The sequence below is a fragment of the Leuciscus leuciscus genome (assembly GCF_965113295.1).
Source record: "Leuciscus leuciscus genome assembly, chromosome: 1".
Classification (NCBI taxonomy): Eukaryota; Metazoa; Chordata; class Actinopteri; order Cypriniformes; family Leuciscidae; genus Leuciscus; species Leuciscus leuciscus.
This window is the reverse complement of record NC_138725.1, coordinates 28,021,228-28,039,033: the sequence shown is the minus strand read 5'-3', so window position 1 is coordinate 28,039,033 and position 17,806 is coordinate 28,021,228. Positions and strand designations below refer to the sequence as shown.

The 17,806-nt window shown below is 35.9% G+C and overlaps 3 protein-coding genes across 3 annotated transcripts in view; 2 read left to right on the top strand and 1 right to left on the bottom strand.

Annotated features, from left to right (window-relative positions):
- Positions 1-17,806, top strand: part of LOC309502917 (GTPase IMAP family member 5-like) — a gene marked incomplete at its 3' end in the record, with an annotated part of 149,437 nt that overhangs the window by 10,543 nt on the left and 121,088 nt on the right. The gene's annotated exons all lie outside the window — the stretch shown is intronic.
- LOC309497856 (uncharacterized protein) overlaps positions 1-17,806 on the bottom strand; it is a 606,947-nt gene that overhangs the window by 479,397 nt on the left and 109,744 nt on the right. The gene's annotated exons all lie outside the window — the stretch shown is intronic.
- LOC309473975 (uncharacterized protein) lies at positions 3,570-14,931 on the top strand (the record flags this gene model as incomplete). Its single annotated transcript, XM_082136271.1, has 2 exons — positions 3,570-4,256; positions 12,917-14,931. The coding sequence occupies exons 1-2, from the start codon at positions 3,725-3,727 to the stop codon at positions 14,929-14,931; spliced, it is 2,547 nt and encodes an 848-aa protein (XP_081992397.1). The 5' UTR covers positions 3,570-3,724.

Below are 17,806 nucleotides of genomic sequence, written 5' to 3'. Positions count from 1 at the left end.
GAAGCAACATCAGTGAAGATCATCCAAGAGACGTTTGGTGAGAAGTCTTTAATGTTCACCATGGTGCTCTTCACCAGAGGTGATTATCTGAAGGACAAAACCATTGAACAGTGTTTGGGAAAACCTGGATCTCCTCTGATGAATCTGATTGAAGTGTGTGGAAACAGATATCATGTGTTCAACAATAATCAGACTGGAGACCGAACACAGGTGTCTGATCTACTGGAGAAGATAGACAACATGGTGAAAGCAAACGGAGGGAGTTTCTACTCGTGTAAGATGTTCAGACAGATGGAGAGAGAACAACAAGAACAACAGATGAAGATCCTGATGGACAGAGTCAGAGAAAGAGAAGAGGAGATGAACAAACTAGAAGAAGATAAAGAGAGAATGAGAATGGTGATGGAGGAAGAACAACAGAATCATGACAATGAGAGAAAGAGAAGAGAAGAGGAGCTCAAAAGAGAAATACAAGAACAAGAGAAACATCAGAGAGAAATACGAGACGAGATGAGACGAGAACGAGAGACATTTAAACATGAAATAGAGGAAACGAGACAAGAAAAGGAGTACATAAAAACAGAAAAAGACCAATTTCAGAAGGAAATAGAGAGACTGATGAAAAGAATAGATAATGAAAGACAGAATCATGAAACTGAGAGAGAAGAACTGATGAAGAAACATGAAGAAGAGAAAGAGAGAATGAAGATGATGATGGAGGAAGAACAACAGAATCATGATAAAGAGAGAAAGAGAAGAGAAGAGGAACTCAAAAGAGAAATAAGAGAACTAGAGAAACATCAGAGAGAGATACGAGACGAGATGAGACAAGAACGAGAGATATTTAAACATGAAATGGAGGAAATGAGGCAAGAAAAGGAAAATGTGAAGAAAGAAAAAGAAAATCTACAACAGAATCATGATGAAGAGAGAATGAGAAGAGAAGAGGAACTCAAAAGAGAAATAAGAGATCAAGAGAAACATCTAAAAGAGATACGAGACGAGATGAGAAAAGAGCGAGAGACATTTAAACATGAAATAGAGGAAACAAGAAAAGAAAAAGAAAATCTACAGATCAGATATGACACAGAAATAGACAAACTGATCAACAGAATAGAAAATGAAAGACAGAATCATGACAAAGAGAGAAAGAGAAGAGAAGAAGAGTTTAATGCAAGAGTAGAACAATATAAAACACTAATGAAAGAGAAAGAAAAGAGTGAGGAGAAGATGCGTGAGGAAATGAAGAGAGAACGAGAGACATTTAAACATGAAAAGGAGGAAGTGAGGCAAGAAAATGAGAAAATAAAAACAGAAAAAGACCAATTTCAGATGGAAATAGAGACACTGATGAGCAGAATAGAGAATGAAAGACAGAATCATGAAACTGAGAGAAAGAGAAGAGAAGTAGAGTTTAATGAGAGAGAAGACAATTTTAAAATAGAAATGAAAAAGAAAGGAGAACTGATGAAGAAACATGAAGAGAAAGAAAGAATGAAGATGATGATGATGGAGGAAGAACGACATAATCATGATGAAGAGAGAAAGAGAAGTGAAGAAGAACTCAGAGAGGTAGAAGTAAGATATAAAAGAGAAATGAAAGAAAAGGAGAAGCAGATACGAGATGAAATGAAGAGAGAACGAGAGATGTTAAAAAATGAAATGGAGGAAATGAGGCGAGAAAATGAGATTGTGAAGAAAGAAAAAGAAAATCTTCAGATCAGAAATGACACAGAAATAGAGAGAATGATGAAGACAATAGAGAATGAGAAGAAGAAAAGAGAAGAGGAGTTTAATGAGAGAGAAGAACAATATAAAACACAAGAGAAAGAAGGAATGATGAAGAAACGAGAAGAGGAGAAAGAGAGAAATGATGAGGAGAGAAAGAGAAGAGAAGAATATATAGAGAGAGAGGAACGATATAAAAGAGAAATTAAAGAGAAAGAAGAGAGTGAGGAGAAGATGCGTGAGGAGATCAAGAGAGAACGAGAGGAATGGGAGAAACAGAAACTAGAAGAAAAGACGAGGAGAGAAGAAGAGGATGAGAAAAGAAGAGAGAAAGAAGAGAGAGATTGTGATGAATTTAATCAGAGACTGAAAGAAGAGAGAGAGAGAATGGAAAGAGAGAAAGAAGATCTTCAGTCTAAACATGAAGCAGAAGAAAACACATTCAGAGAGAGAGAAGAACGATATAAAACACTGATAAAAGAGAGAGAAGAAAAGGAGAGTAAAATGCTTGAGCAGATGAAACTGGAACGACTGCAGTGGGAAAAACAAAAACAAGATTTAACACATAAAAGAGAAGAAGAGAAGAAAAAAGGAGAACAGAAATCTGAACATCACAAGAAACAAAGTCCAGCTACTGATCACACAAAGAGTAAGTTGAACTTACACTCTAAAAAGAGAATTGGTAAAAAACAACGTGTTGATTGTATTTTGACACGTAGTGTAGATTTTTAACACACAATGTGTGTTAAAATGTAACTCTGGATAGAATAGCACTGGGTGGCAGTTTGTGATTAAACGTTGAACATCGGTCTCCTCGGCTGTGAACCGCTCCTGGCAAATCCGCCATTATAATAGCAATCCGCCATGGAACAAGCGCGCCTGCTCTTAAAGGGAATGTGAGATGACACTCTGATTGGTTTATTTCACATTACGCCCAAATCACACCTATGAATAATGAAGCTACTTCAGAGCAACCCATTTTAGATTTGCGTCGGGCGCAAGAGTCATTTATCCCGCCGGTATAATAGCAACAGCGCCCAAGACCCGCTCACAAAGTGATACTTTGATACTTTGAAGCTTGATACTTGCGTTTCAGATCGTTAAAATAGGGCCCTCACTGTCTTCATCAAAATCACACTTTTCTGAGGAAAAAAATGAGGAGCTTTATCAAGAAGATGATGGAAAACCGAAAGAAAGAGAGAAGTGATGAAGTGTTCAAGGTCTTTTTTTTTTTGGTGTACGTTTTCAGAAATGAGCTTCTAAGATTATGATAACTACAATTCAAATATACAAATACTTCAAAAACATCTAAATAGATTTTAAAACAAACTGTGTAATGTGTTTTTTGTATTTAGTTTCAAGACAATTTTCATTACTCAGTATAGTCACACTTAATGTTCTTAATAGGTTTTTTAGTATTTCCTCAAATGCAGAAATAAGCTATAATTCAATCAAGTGCAATATTGAGTGCCGTGTGTTTTTATAAAGTCCCTCACAGGGACATGCTAGGAAAGTCCCAGCTTGGAGTTTGCAGCAATTAGTCATAAATGAAGTCCATCTCAGATCCTTTTGTCTTTGGACAGACTGAGCAGTGCTTACTCTGGTGCTGGTGTTGAACATTGACCTTGTTGCTTGTGTTCTGGAAAATTATGCAGTGTTGCTTAAGATAAAATAATTAATTGAGAAACAGGGAACAGGGTGTGGACACTTGAAGTGGGAGAAAAAACACAGCATTTACACTTGTATTATATTAAAGATGCATGCAGATTCAAAATAAGAAATTGAATTGTATAGCATGAGTGTTAACATTTTATTTGAAGATCTCTTATTATGTTTTTCAGTGTCAGAAAATGTCTCTGGAAAACAGAAGCTGAACCTGGTGCTGTGTGGAAGTGATGGATCACTTACAGTCTCTGTGTCCAAACTTTTACAAGGGAAAAAGTTAAATCTTTCACATCAGAAGGCGAACAGTAAAGAGTGTGTGAAGAGAGAGGAGATGATACATGGACGTGTGATCAGTCTGGTGGAGCTTCCAGCTGTCAGTCAGCTCTCAGAGGAGGAAGTGATGCGTCAGACTCTCCAGTGTGTGTCTCTCTGTGATCCTGGAGTTCATGTTTTCCTCCTCATTGTTCCTGTTAGTCCACTTAATAATAACAACAAAGCAGAAATAGAGAAGATCCAGAAGATATTTTACTCCAGAAAGCATTTCATGGTGCTCTTCATCTCAGATCTTTCTGTTGAAGATCCAGTGACAGATTTAGTCAAATCCAGCTCAGATTCCCAGAGATTAATCAATCTCTCTGGAGGTCAGTACAGAGTGATGGGGTTAAAGGAACCTGAAAACTCAAGACAGATCCCAGATCTACTGGATTATATAGAGAACATGAAGACTGAACCATATTCACTTCAGACATATGTGAGAGTTCAAGAGAACAGAGGCATACGTGAAACAGAAAAGAAATATATAGAAGAACTGAAGAGATTGGAGAATGAAAATAAAGAATTACAAGCAAGGATTCAATCAGACGGTGAGTTGATGGACCTTCTTGATATGAGGAGACAGTGGGTCTCATTCACTAATAATTGCATGGATTATTTCATATTTGTACACTTCATACGAAAAATCTCTGCCTAATTCTCCACACGTTCGTTCGCACATACATTTGTTCTTAACCTCATTCTGATGTTAGTGAATTTGGAGTATTCGAGATGACCGGCTGCGGGCACGTTTGTCATTTGCATAAAACACGCCCAAACCATCTCCATACAAGAGCTTTCCTTAGAGCCTTTCGTCACTCTCGTCAAACTTGCAGACTTTCTCGCCTGATCCTCGATGGCATACTTGCCAAGTGTGCCATTCTCATCAGTTCTCACAATAAACGCCTTTAATACCCAGATTACAGACCTCTCATTAGCCAGCTGTATATGCTGTACATGAATGTATTAAATATTAAAATAAATTATTTAATAATTTTCTTATATAATTTTATATATGGATTATATAGGCCTAATACAATTAATGCAATATACTTCAATATAATTATAGTCGTGTTAGGATGAAATATAAATTTTTAACATGATTATAAGGCCATACAGAGTAAGTGCTCTTTGTGTACGTGTGGTTTCAGTTGTTCCTATATTTTTCCTAAATTTAGAATACATTTTATTACGAAATTTTTGGTGAATTGTGATTTGTTCTTAAAATTGTTTGTTCATACATTTTACGCACACGTGTGCGCATGCATACTTGGTGAATGAGACGCAGTGTTTCCCACTGAGCCACTGAGCTGCCCTTGATCACAAACATAAGATACAGATACTTGTACACAGCAAAACCCCCAGTGTTTCATAATTTAAAAAAGTTCAGTAATTTACTCTCCCCTTAAACCCTAACCGTCCCGCCGGCGGGACGCCACCCCATGAAAAAAATTCATAATCAAATTACTAAGCAACCACTGAATGATATGATACAAAATAGGTATCATTTTAAAGCTTAGAATCTCAGCTTTTCAATGCACCTATACATTTTATTCAACTCCTAAAAGGTGCTGAGTTATTCCTTTAGAACGGATTATACCGCCGGAGGGCGCCACCTAGCTATGGAAAAAATTAATTGTCATATTTTTCAAAACTACTGCATTGATCAACACAAAATAGGCATCATTTGAAAGATTAGAGTCTAAACTTTACAATGAATGTAGCCATTATGATTATCTCCAAAGTAGTGCTGAGTTATTTGCTGATAAAATGATTTTTTTTTTATATATATAATTTATGAGGAAGGGGAAATTATTATGTACTGCAATGTGTCAAAAACATCATACTGCTCAGATAGTCATGTGTCATATGTCATTTGAAAGGTCTCAATGAGTAGAATACAACAAGCATAATTGTTTCAGGCTTTTACTAAACTTGAGCAAGGTTTTTGTAAAATAAGCCCCTCAAGAGACCCATGGGTAAACCATATATGGATGCTGAATTTTAGACACATTTCCGCTTGTAACTTCATGAAACATGCTCCGATTTGTGGAAAATGACACACCATTATTTACAGCAGATGCTTACAATTAAAATGAGTCCAAACTCAACGTAATCCATCACTCAGAACTAAAGATACTCCTCATGGAGTTATAATACACAAAAAATACACAAACGCACGTAGCCAAGCGAGGTAGCTTAGACTTGGCCTTTTTACTCGTATCTTCATGAAACATACATCGATCATGAAAAATGACACATCGTTATTTACAGCAGGAGCTCACGATTAAGAAGAGCCCAAACTCATCAATCACATCTAAAGATATTCTTCATGGCGTTCTAACACAGAAAATACCAAAGACGCACCTAGCCAAATATATACTCATGAAGCACTCGCGTTTGGTTTTCACTTATAACTTCATGAAGCATGCACATATCGTAGAAAAATGCACAGCATTATTTTCAGCAGACTCTCACGATTAAAAAGAGCCCAAACTCAGCATAATCCATCACTCATATCTAAAGTTATTCCTCGTGGAGTTGTAACACACGAAGCCAAAAATGCGCACATAGATCTTTATTATAGATGTAGCACTTATGTCGCGTTCTAACTCATACCTCAATGAAGCATGCATCAATTGTGGAAAATGGCACATCATTATTTACAGCAGATTGTTAAGATTAAAAAGAGCCCAAACTCACCATAATCCATCACTCAGATCTAAAGATATTCCTTATGGCGTTCTGACACAAAAAAATACCAGTGCCGCCTATGAAGTAGCAATAGCAGTGATGCTATGTTGTTTTGATGTGACGTTTCAGCTCATAACTCAATAAAACATGCATGGATTGTGAACATAACAACATAATCCATTGCTTTGATCACGAGATATTCCTCACGAAGTGATGCATACTTGGCTACAAAACAAGTCTCTCATCCTTCTGGGGAGCAAAGTGTTTTCCAATTTTCCCGGAACCGTCGTTTTCAAATGTGGAATAACACAAAATATGTATCATCTTAAAGCTTAGAATCTCAGCTTTTTAAAGAATCCAACCACTTCAATCAACTCTGAACGAGTGCTGACTAGTCTCTCTAAACCGGAGTGTACCGCCCGCGTGCGCCACCCATGGCGCCACCTAGCTGCGAAAATATTCATTATCATATTTTTCAAAAATATTGCCTTGATTCAAACAAAATTGGTGTCATTTGAAACCTTAGAGTCTGAACTTTACAGTGAATGTAGCCAATTTGAAAAACTCCTAAGTATTGCTGAGTTATTTGCTGATAAATATAAAAAAAAATCATAACCTATAAAATACTTTTTTGTACTATGTACTGCAATGTGTCAAAAACATCATACATCTCATGAAACATTAAAAAAATCGTTGAAAATGGCACTTTGGTTTGGCAGTCATGGCCTAGTGGTTAGGGAGTTGAACTGGTAACCCGAAGGTTGCTGGTTCGATTCCAGAACCGGTGGGAAATGACTGAGGTGCCCTTGAGCAAGGCACCTAACCCCTAATCGCTCCCCGGGCGCCACACAAAGGCTGCCCGCTGCTCTGGGTGTGTGCATCCACGTTTGCAGTGTGTGTGTGTGTTAATTACTCACTACTCTGCTCCTAATGTGTGTGCATTAACTTGGATGGGTTAAATGCAGAGGTCAAATTCCAAGTATGGGTTACCATACTTGGCCGTCACTTTCACTTTCACTTTCACTTTATTTTTTACAGCATATTAATACAATTAAAATGAGCCCAAAATTAACTTTATCTATTGCTTTTATGATAAGATATTCTTCATGGTGAAACACTATCAAAAATGCCCATGAGGGGGCGTCAAGGTCTCAACAAAAAGGCTATCTTTTTTTTTCTTGCTGTAACTTTTGATTACTTTATCCAATCACCACAAAATTTTATCCAGATGCAGCTCATATGTAGAGGGACTTCCCCAAAAAAGAATTTTCCTCCTACCTTATTTCCTTCCTGAGTTATACCATGTCAAATAAGAAAGATATGCATTATCATTATAAAATATATATATATTTTTTGCCTTTTATCAGCATTTTCTCGGCAGCAGAATGTCCAAATGTAATGTAATTTATATTTTCAAAAAATTTGAAAAGTGTTCTTTCAAACGATACCTACCTTTTGACCCTTTTTTTTTTATTGCTTTCCAAATGTGCGAGGACTAAACAACCCAGCCAGCACAGCCATGTGGGGCCCAAATGGGTTTGACCTGGGCTATCTAGATGGGACCCAGACAGTTTTGTCCTCGGTTTCCATGTAGGCCGAGAAGAGAAACACAAGAACTAGGCCTAGGCCTAAACAGCCACTGCCTTGGATGAAATCAACTGAAGATAAAATACATCAAATCTCTCAAGATCTGATTAAACAACTCCACAAACAGCATTATTACTAATAGAATTACTTTACTAAATTATTACTTATTACTAACCAGACTGACTTTATTTATGTCAGACATTGATTACTTATTTGAAAGTAATAGTTTGATTTGATGTTACCATTGTGGCGATCAGTGTGTGCTTTAGTTAGGCTCTTGAGTTTTTAACATTATTTTTTTCTCAGGCAGCTGTATCTGTTTGTTATGGTGAGAACAGCAAGAGAAAATATAATCAGATGCTATAAGCTGATTGATGATAAGAATATAATCATCATATAGTGGCTTAACTCATTGATTATTTGTGAGGTTTATACGGGTAGTATGTTATTCTTTTTGTTTTATTGTTGTGATTCTATAGCAAGAGATCCAGCACAGTTTAATCAGAACAGTTCAATCGGAACATCAAATGATTTTTAAAACACCATTTACACATGTTGGATTCCAGCAACTTCTACTTGCACACAGACATCAAGAATCAGCATATGAATCTCAACAATGGTGACATGCTTCATGCTGCAATGCATTCTGAGTGCATCATACGAAACTTATCCATGGCTCCCAGAATGCATTGCACCATGAAGCATGTCACCATTGTTGAGTTTCATATGCTGATTCTTGATGTCTGTGTGTGAGTAAGATTAGGGGGAGGCCAAAATATGTAAATAGTGTGTTAAAAATAATAGACGTTCTAATTAAATTATATTATTCTCTCGTTGCAGAATCACAACAATAAAACAAAATGAATAACTTAAACCTCACACATAATCAATGAGCTAAGCCACTATATGATGAGTACATTCTTATCATCAATCAGCTTACAGCATCTGACTACATTTTCTCTTGCTGTTCTCGCCATAACAAACAGATACAGCTGCCAGAGAAAAACTAATGTTAAAAAGTCAAGAGCCCGACTAAAGCACACACTGATCGCCACAATGGTAACATCAAATCAAACTATTACTTTCAAATAAATAATCAACATCTTAACCTCTTCTTAATTCTTTTCTGTAGATGTCTGACAGAAATAAAGTCAGTCTGGTTACTAATAAATTAAGTTGGTAATGCTGTTTGTGGAGTTGTTTAATGAGATCTTGAGAGATTTGATGTATTTTATCTTCAGTTGATTTCATCCAAGGTTGTGGCTGGAAGTAGTTCTTGTGTTTCTCTTTCCTTCAGTGATTCTGCTTGTTAACAGCAGGTGTTCATCAATAATGCACTATCATTATTCAATCACTTAATTATCTCATTACCTCCAACACTGATTAAGTGTTACATTAAACAGCCTGTACTGTGCACACTAAGCAGTGTTCATTTCATCTGGGCAAACCCATGTGGGGCCAACATGGAAACCGAGGACAAAACTGTCTGGGTCCCAGTTAGATAGCCCAGGTCAAACCCCTTTGGGCCCCAGGTGACTGTGCTGGCTGGGAAAAAGGCTACCTTTGTTCCAAATGCTGTAACGTTTGAGTACTTAATGCGATCACCACAAAATTTGATGCAGCTCACATTTAGGGGTACTTCCCCAAAAAATTATTTTTCTGCTACCATATTTCCTTCCCAAGTTATTGCATGTCAAACAAGAGAGATATGCAAAATCATAATAAAAATTATGTTTTTTTTTTTTTGTATTTATCAGCAGTTTCTCGGCAGGAGAATATCCAAATGTAATGTAATTTATATTTTCAAAAAATTTGAAAAGAGTTCTATCAAACGATACCTACCTTTTGACTCTCCTTGTTATAGTTTTGAAGTTATGAGTCTTTACTTTTTTGTGTGTCACTCAGACAAAACAACTCCAAAAATGGCCTCAGGGTTTAAGGGGATAATAAATCATCAACATCTAAAGCTCTGTTAATTCTCAAAAAAAACTGTAGATGAATGACAGAAATAAAGTAAATCTGGTTAGCATATACTTTCAAATCCGATGACGATCAGCTGAGCTTTGTTGCGCGCAAGCAGCGTGAGCATCACTGATGCATGACTGCAGAGGAATAGCGGCAGTTTCGTGACACAATAAAACTTTTCTCTTCTTCTTCATATTATTATTGTTGTTGTTGTTTAAGGTTTAAATTAATCAATAAAATAGGCCTATACTAAATAAAAGTAAGCCTATGTATACTGAATCAAACTTAGGCTTAGTATAATAATAATAATAGGATAGGTGGACGATGACGCAATTTTCTTCTAGAAACAAACTTTGTTGTATTATTTTCATGTTATCACTGTGAAGCTGCTTTGAAACAATCTGTATTGTAAAAAGTGCAATATAAATAACCCAGCCAGCAATGACATATGGGGCCCAGATGAGGGCTTCATGGGCGGCAAATGTGGGCCCCATTATGGGCTTGCACCCGGGATCCACATTGGGGCAAGCCGTGGAAGCCCAGACGTACTAAATTGTACAAGTTACAATTGTAACTCAATACATTTCAAGTCACGCTAGTCACCATGGTGACTTGACTTGAATAATAATCGTATTCTGGCCTCACAGAACCATTGGGTTCCTCCAGAAGCTGGCTTTAACATAAGAGATCTTCCAGGAACCACTTAAATGTTAAAAGATCTTACAATAACCCTTTTATAGAATTCTGGTTCCTCTAATTTCCCCCAAAGCACTTCGAGGTCTCATGGTAATGAAAAGGTGACTCCAGAACCTCTGAACTGAATACAAAGTGCTTAAAGGATCATATAAGTTCCAGCAAGAACCTCAAGATTGTCAATGCTCCTCCAGTAACCCTACTAGGAGAAAGAGCTTTGAGGCACCTAAATTACATTTTGAAGTTCCTTGAGTATCCGATATTTGAGGCACCTTTAGTTTTTACAGTGTATACACTGAAAAAAATGATTTGTTGAATTTAATAATTTTTTTATGGTAGGCTAAGTGGTTGCACACAATAGATTTTAGCTACATTTAAACAAATGCATTAAGTTGAACTTAATCAATTTTAGTTCATCTTAATGCATTTGTTTAAATGTAGCTAAAATCAATTGTGTGCAACCACTTACCATATTTTTTTTTTTAATTAAATTCAACGAATAATTTTTTTCAGTGTAGGCTTCATTAGCCTACTATAATATTGAAGGTAACAAATAACTGATTTGTATACAAACACTTAAAATGCACTTTTATTTATTTTTATAATAATAAAGTTATATGAAATTATATAAAAATTTAAATGGTGGCTGTCATAAAAAACTTTACAGATTTATTCAAACATGCATTAAATATTGAAGAACATTAAAAATTGTAATGAATATGTTATATGGTGCATATATTTAACAAAATTCTCCTCTAGAGTTAACTTTTCTAGCTGACTAACGAGTTTATGGTCACTGGATATGTTTTTTTCTGAGGTAAATGTGACCTTACATGACATTGTTTACTAACATCTTTCCACGGTTGAAACAGTGATTGAGCGATTCCATGTGACATGATACGGACTCGATAAGTTGTACTCTATCTTTTAACACACTTTCAGATGCTCATTCATCTTTATTTCGTGCGGTAACTGGTATTAAGGCGGAAGAGAAGATCACATGTGCTCCGCGCTGCTGCTTCTCTTGAGCTCACGCCACAGCGCCAAAACGGTAATTATGTTTTTGAATTTCGTAAGAAAATGGACATAATTTGAAATCTGAGACTTTGTTTCATATCAATAATAATAAAAAAGTACAAAGATCATTGCGATTTATTGGATGGAATGCGTGCAACAATGTTCCATTCATTCATCAACTGAAAACAGGATGACTAATCGATTCTTGGGATTTAAGAATCAATATCGTTTCATAAATATGAGAATCGAATAAAATCGAGAAATCCCTACCGATTACCATAATGGAGACCAAACATTTTCAATAAAACATCGACATCTAAACCTCTGTTGACTCTCAAAAATAACTTCTGCTGAGATCTTGACAGATTTATTATCATCTTTTATTTGCTGTTGATTTCAGGCATAAGTCAGTTGTAGTTTGTTGTGTTTCATTTTCTGAGAGTGCAAGTATGAGAATGAACCAACATCACATTGTAACATTGATTCAATGCCATTACCATTGATTTTTGGATTAAAAAAAAACAAACAAAAAAACATTAATTGGAGGTGCAAAAGTGATGTTGATTCAATGCAGTTAAAGGGTTAGTTCACCCAAAAATGAAAATTATGTCAGTAATTACTCACCCTCATGTTGCTCCAACCCCGTAAGACCTTCGTTCATCTTCGGAACACAAATTAAGATATTTTTGATGAAATCTGAGTGCTGGATCACTTCTCCATAGGCTTCTAAGGGACTGAAACTTGCTGGCCCAGAAAAGTTATTAAAGAGATCGTTAATATAGTCCAACTGACTCCAGTGGCTCAATCTTAAGTTTATCAAGCGACGAGAATACTTTTTGTGCGCTATAACAAACAAAAATAACGACTTTATTCCACTTTTCATTTCCTTCTCTCTGGGCGTCGAGTCTTTTCGCGTAGTGTTTAAGCGTAGCGCGTCTGTGTTGCACGTCACCACGTAGGCTCATTATTGGCCGACGCTGGTCATGTGTGTGATACGTGGTGACGTGCAACAGACGCGCTACGCAAAAACAGAGAGAAGGAAATGTTATTTTTGTTTGTTTTTGCGCACAAAAAGTATTCTCGTCGCTTGATAAACTTAAGATTAAGCCACTGTAGTCACTTGGACTATATTAACGATTTCTTTAATAACCTTTTCATTTTTAATAATTCATTTTTACCACCCATGCGCACCACCATAATGCGCATTATGTGCACCCCTGATTATATTAATACATGAATTCTTGCATGATTTCAGGTGCTGAAAATGAAGCAGATGATCAGGAGTGTCTGAGGATTGTTCTGATCGGGAGGACAGGAAGTGGAAAGAGTGCAACAGGAAACACTATTCTGGGAAGAGAAGAGTTTGTGAGTGAATTAAACACAGATTCAGTGACGACTGTGTGTGAGAAGAGAGTTGGTGAAGTTGATGGTCAATCAGTAGCTGTTGTTGATACTCCAGGACTCTTTGACACGACACTGTCAAATGATCACGTGGTGGAAGAAATAATGAAATGTGTTTCTCTGTCATCACCTGGACCTCATGTGTTCATCATTGTGTTGAGTTTGGGCAGATTCACCAAAGAGGAAACAGACACTATGGATCTGATAAAGAAGATCTTTGGTCATAAATCTGCTCAGTTTAGCATCGTTCTGTTCACAAGAGGAGACGAACTGAAGGGTAAATCTATACAAGATTATGTGAAGAGAAGTAACTCTGCTGAACTGAAGAAACTGATCAGAGATTGTGGAAACAGATTCCTGGCTTTCAATAACAATGAAAAACGAGACAAAACTCAAGTAACTCAACTGTTGAACATGATAAAAGAAGTGAAAAATAGTAATGAGGGTCGATACTTCACTAACAGCATGTTTGAGGAGGCAGATATGTCCATTAAAAAGAGAATGGAGGAAATAATGAAAGAGAGAGAGAGAGAAATTCAGAAACAGAGAGAAGAGTTACAAGCCAAATATGAGATGGACATGGAAAATATGATGAAGAGGCTCGAGGAACAGAAACAAAGAGCAGACGAAGAGAGAAAGAAAATGGAAAATCAAATCAGAGAAAAAGAGGAAAAACTGAGAAGGGAGTTTAAAGAGAAAGAAAAAAAAGAACAGAAGAATCGAGATATTGAAACCCACAGACGATCAGAAGAGGAAAAATGGAAAAGAGCTGAATATCATCGAAATATAGAAGAGATGAAGAGAGAGATAGAAAATCAGAGATCACAGTATAAAAAACATCAAAAAGAAAGAGAAGAAGAAGATAGAAAGAGAGAAGAGAAATACAGACAAGATCAAGAAAAGATGAAAAATGAACAAGAACTAATTATAGCAAAATTAAAGATGAAACAACAAGAAGAAATAAAAAAGAGAGATTCGGAGGAGAAAATGAGGATTGAACAAGAAGAGGAAGAAAGACAGAGATGGGAGAGAGAAATAAAAGAGGCTGAAAATGACAGAAAAGAGACTCAAGAGGAAATTAAACGACAGCAGAGAGAATGGGAGGATGAAAAGAAACGTCAGATGAGAGAACGAGAGGAAAATGAAAGAAAGAAAAAAGAGAGACACGATGAACAGCTGAAGGTTAAACAAGAAGAACTGGAGAAAGCAAGAACGGGATTTGAAAGAGAGCGAGAGAAAGAAAAACAGAAGATAGAGCAGGACAGACAGAAACAGAGAAGAGAAAGAGAAGAAAAAGAGAGAGAATATGAGGAAAAGAGACAGCAAACAAAAATACATTATGAAAGACTGGAGCAACAGAGAAAAGAGGAGTGGGAGAGAAAAAAACGAGCAGATGATGAGAGACGAGAAGAAGAGAGAAAGAGAGGGGAGAAAATGATTGAAGATCTGAAACAAGAACAAGAAGAAGAGTTCAAGAAAAGAGAAACAGAGAGAAAAAAAAGAGAAGAAAAAGAGAGAGATGACATGAAACAGAAATATGAAACGGATATAAAAATAATAAAGAAGAAACATGAAGATGAAGCCAGAAAACAAGCAGAAGAAACAAATAATTTAAAAGAGAGAAAAGAAGAGCTCCAAAATATGCTGGAAGACCATCAGAAGCAACATGCAATTCTGGAAAAAATCTATCAACTCATGGGACTCCAGAAAGGGGTAATAGCGCAATTCTATGATTTCCTAAAAGGGAAAAAAGTTGAAAATCTCCATGAACGCCTGCAAGTTACGGAAGGAGATGAATTAAAAGAGCTACAAGAAGAAGTTGAAAAACTTTGGAAGGAATCAAAAAAATCAAAATGTGTCATTATGTGATTTTCACATGACAGCTCAAATAATAATTAGGTCGCTTATTCATAACAAAGGCATGATGACGCTGTGGATGAGTGTGGATTCATGGGAGTTGTCATCTTAACCTACACAGCCAATATACACTCACCTAAAGGATTATTAGGAACACCTGTTTAATTTCTCATTAATGCAATTATCTAATCAACCAATCACATGGCAGTTGCTTCAATGCATTTAGGGGTGTGGTCCTGGTCAAGACAATCTCCTGAACTCCAAACTGAATGTCAGAATGGGAAAGAAAGGTGATTTAAGCAATTTTGAGCGTGGCATGGTTGTTGGTGCCAGACGGGCCGGTCTGAGTATTTCACAATCTGCTCAGTTACTGGGATTTTCACTCACAACCATTTCTAGGGTTTACAAAGAATGGCGTGAAAAGGGAAAAACATCCAGTATGCGGCAGTCCTGTGGGCGAAAATGCCTTGTTGATGCTAGAGGTCAGAGGAGAATGGGCCGACTGATTCAAGCTGATAGAAGAGCAACTTTGACTGAAATAACCACTCGTTACAACCGAGGTATGCAGCAAAGCATTTGTGAAGCCACAACACGCACAACCTTGAGGCGGATGGGCTACAACAGCAGAAGACTCCACCGGGTACCACTCATCTCCACTACAAATAGGAAAAAGAGGCTACAATTTGCACGAGCTCACCAAAATTGGACAGTTGAAGACTGGAAAAATGTTGCCTGGTCTGATGAGTCTCGATTTCTGTTGAGACATTCAGATGGTAGAGTCAGAATTTGGCGTAAACAGAATGAGAACATGGATCCATCATGCCTTGTTACCACTGTGCAGGTTGGTGGTGGTGGTGTAATGGTGTGGGGGATGTTTTCTTGGCACACTTTAGGCCCATTAGTATGGAAGCATATGGGTAGCAATATTCAATTTGAAATGTAATATGCAAAATGACAATGCAATATGTAAAATGGCAATGCATTTCTGTAATTAAATTTTAATTTTCACATCATTTGTGCAACGTTTGGTGCAAAATGAAAATGAAAATTAAATTATAAAATTTACATTTGCCATTTCATACACTAGTTTTAATGTAAATTGAATACATATTTTAATGCTTTATAAGTTGCAAAATTAAAATTTAAATGTATTACAGAAATGATTAGATATGTTTAACATGTTCAAGCAAAAACTGTAGCAAAATTGTAATTTAAATGTTATTTTTTCTTAATTGCATTTCGTTGTTTAAAATATTAGACACTGAATTCTTGACGATGACGTCACCAGCCCTCGACCTGCTCCACATTCACCCAAAAAAGGCAACACTGAAAAAAATTATACTTTGGATTAACTTAAAAAAATTGATGTAATTTGTTAAAGCTAATTTTTTTAGATTTTCTCAAATTGTATTTATGATTTAGTTAAACCCATACATTTTGATTTAATGTCAAACCAAATTTTAAATTTTTTCCAACTCAACTCAACTCAACTCAAGAGTGTTAAAGTTAATGAGATAATTAAGTGATTAATTGAGTGATGATTGACTATTATTGAAGACACCTGATGTTAACAAGCAGAATCACTGAAGGAGAAAATCACAAATTGTAAGTTACCATTATGGTGATGGGTGTTTGCTTTAGTTGGGCTCTTGCCCCTTATATGTTTACTTTATGTTTTGCTTGTCTGCTGTTATTGATTTATAACAGTCAGATGCACAAAGAGTCAATGTGATCTGATGGTGTTGGTTATGTTTTGACATAATCTTGTGATCCAAAAAATGAAACTTATTGAGATAGTTTGGTTTAACTTGTTAATTACAGCAGCTCTGTGCTCTCTCACAGCATATGATTTTCAATATTTTTCATATAGCCTAATCAAAAATATTTAATTAATATTGTTCTGATCAAAAGACTTTCAATTGAATTTATTTAGAAACACAGACATCAATAATCAGCCTGTGAATCTCAACAATGGTGACAATAATAAAGCATGTTGCAGTGGCTGCCACCAATCACAACTCATTAATGGCTCCCATCTTGCATTGCGGTATGAATAAATTATGATCTGAATTGTCTATGTAATTTACTTTTCCTAATTGAATATTCTGCTCGTCACCATTGTTGAGATGCATAGACTGAATCTTGATGTCTGTGTGTGCCTAAAAGAAAGATTTGTTTTGTTTTTCAAAACAACTTTAAGAAATCCTTTGTATATTATCTAAAATTCTGGATATTTATGCAGATTCACAGTTATTCTATAATCAACAACATAAATCTACGTCAAATAAGGGTCTTAATGAGTTCAGTGATCAAATTCAAAGGATGATAGTCATAATATAAACAACACCATCAGATCACTTTTTTTCTTTGTTCATCTGGCAGTTAAAACTCAGATACATCAGCCATACAAAATTTAAAGTAAACGTAGAAGGGTCAAGAGCCCAACTAAAGCAAACACCCATCACCATAATGGTAACTTACAATTTGTGATTTTCTCCTTCAGTGATTCTGCTTGTTGTTAACATCAGGTGTCTTCAATAATGTTCAATCATCACTCAATTAATCACTTAATTATCTCATTAACTTTAACACTCTTGATTGTTAATTTAACACTGGAGTTTTTGCTGTGTACTTTGGGTTAAGGTAAAACGTTGAGTTGGAAAAAATTAAAATTTTGGTTTGACATTAAATCAAAATTTATGGTTTTAACTAAATCATAAATACAATTTGAGAAAATCTAAAAAAAATTAGCTGTAACAAAATTACATCAATTGTTTTAAGTTAATCCAAAGTATCATTTTTTTCAGTGATAGAGGGCATAACACTTACTTTGAGGCAAAGTGAAACCAGAAGGTATAAACTGAAAATCACAATTTTCCATTGGACC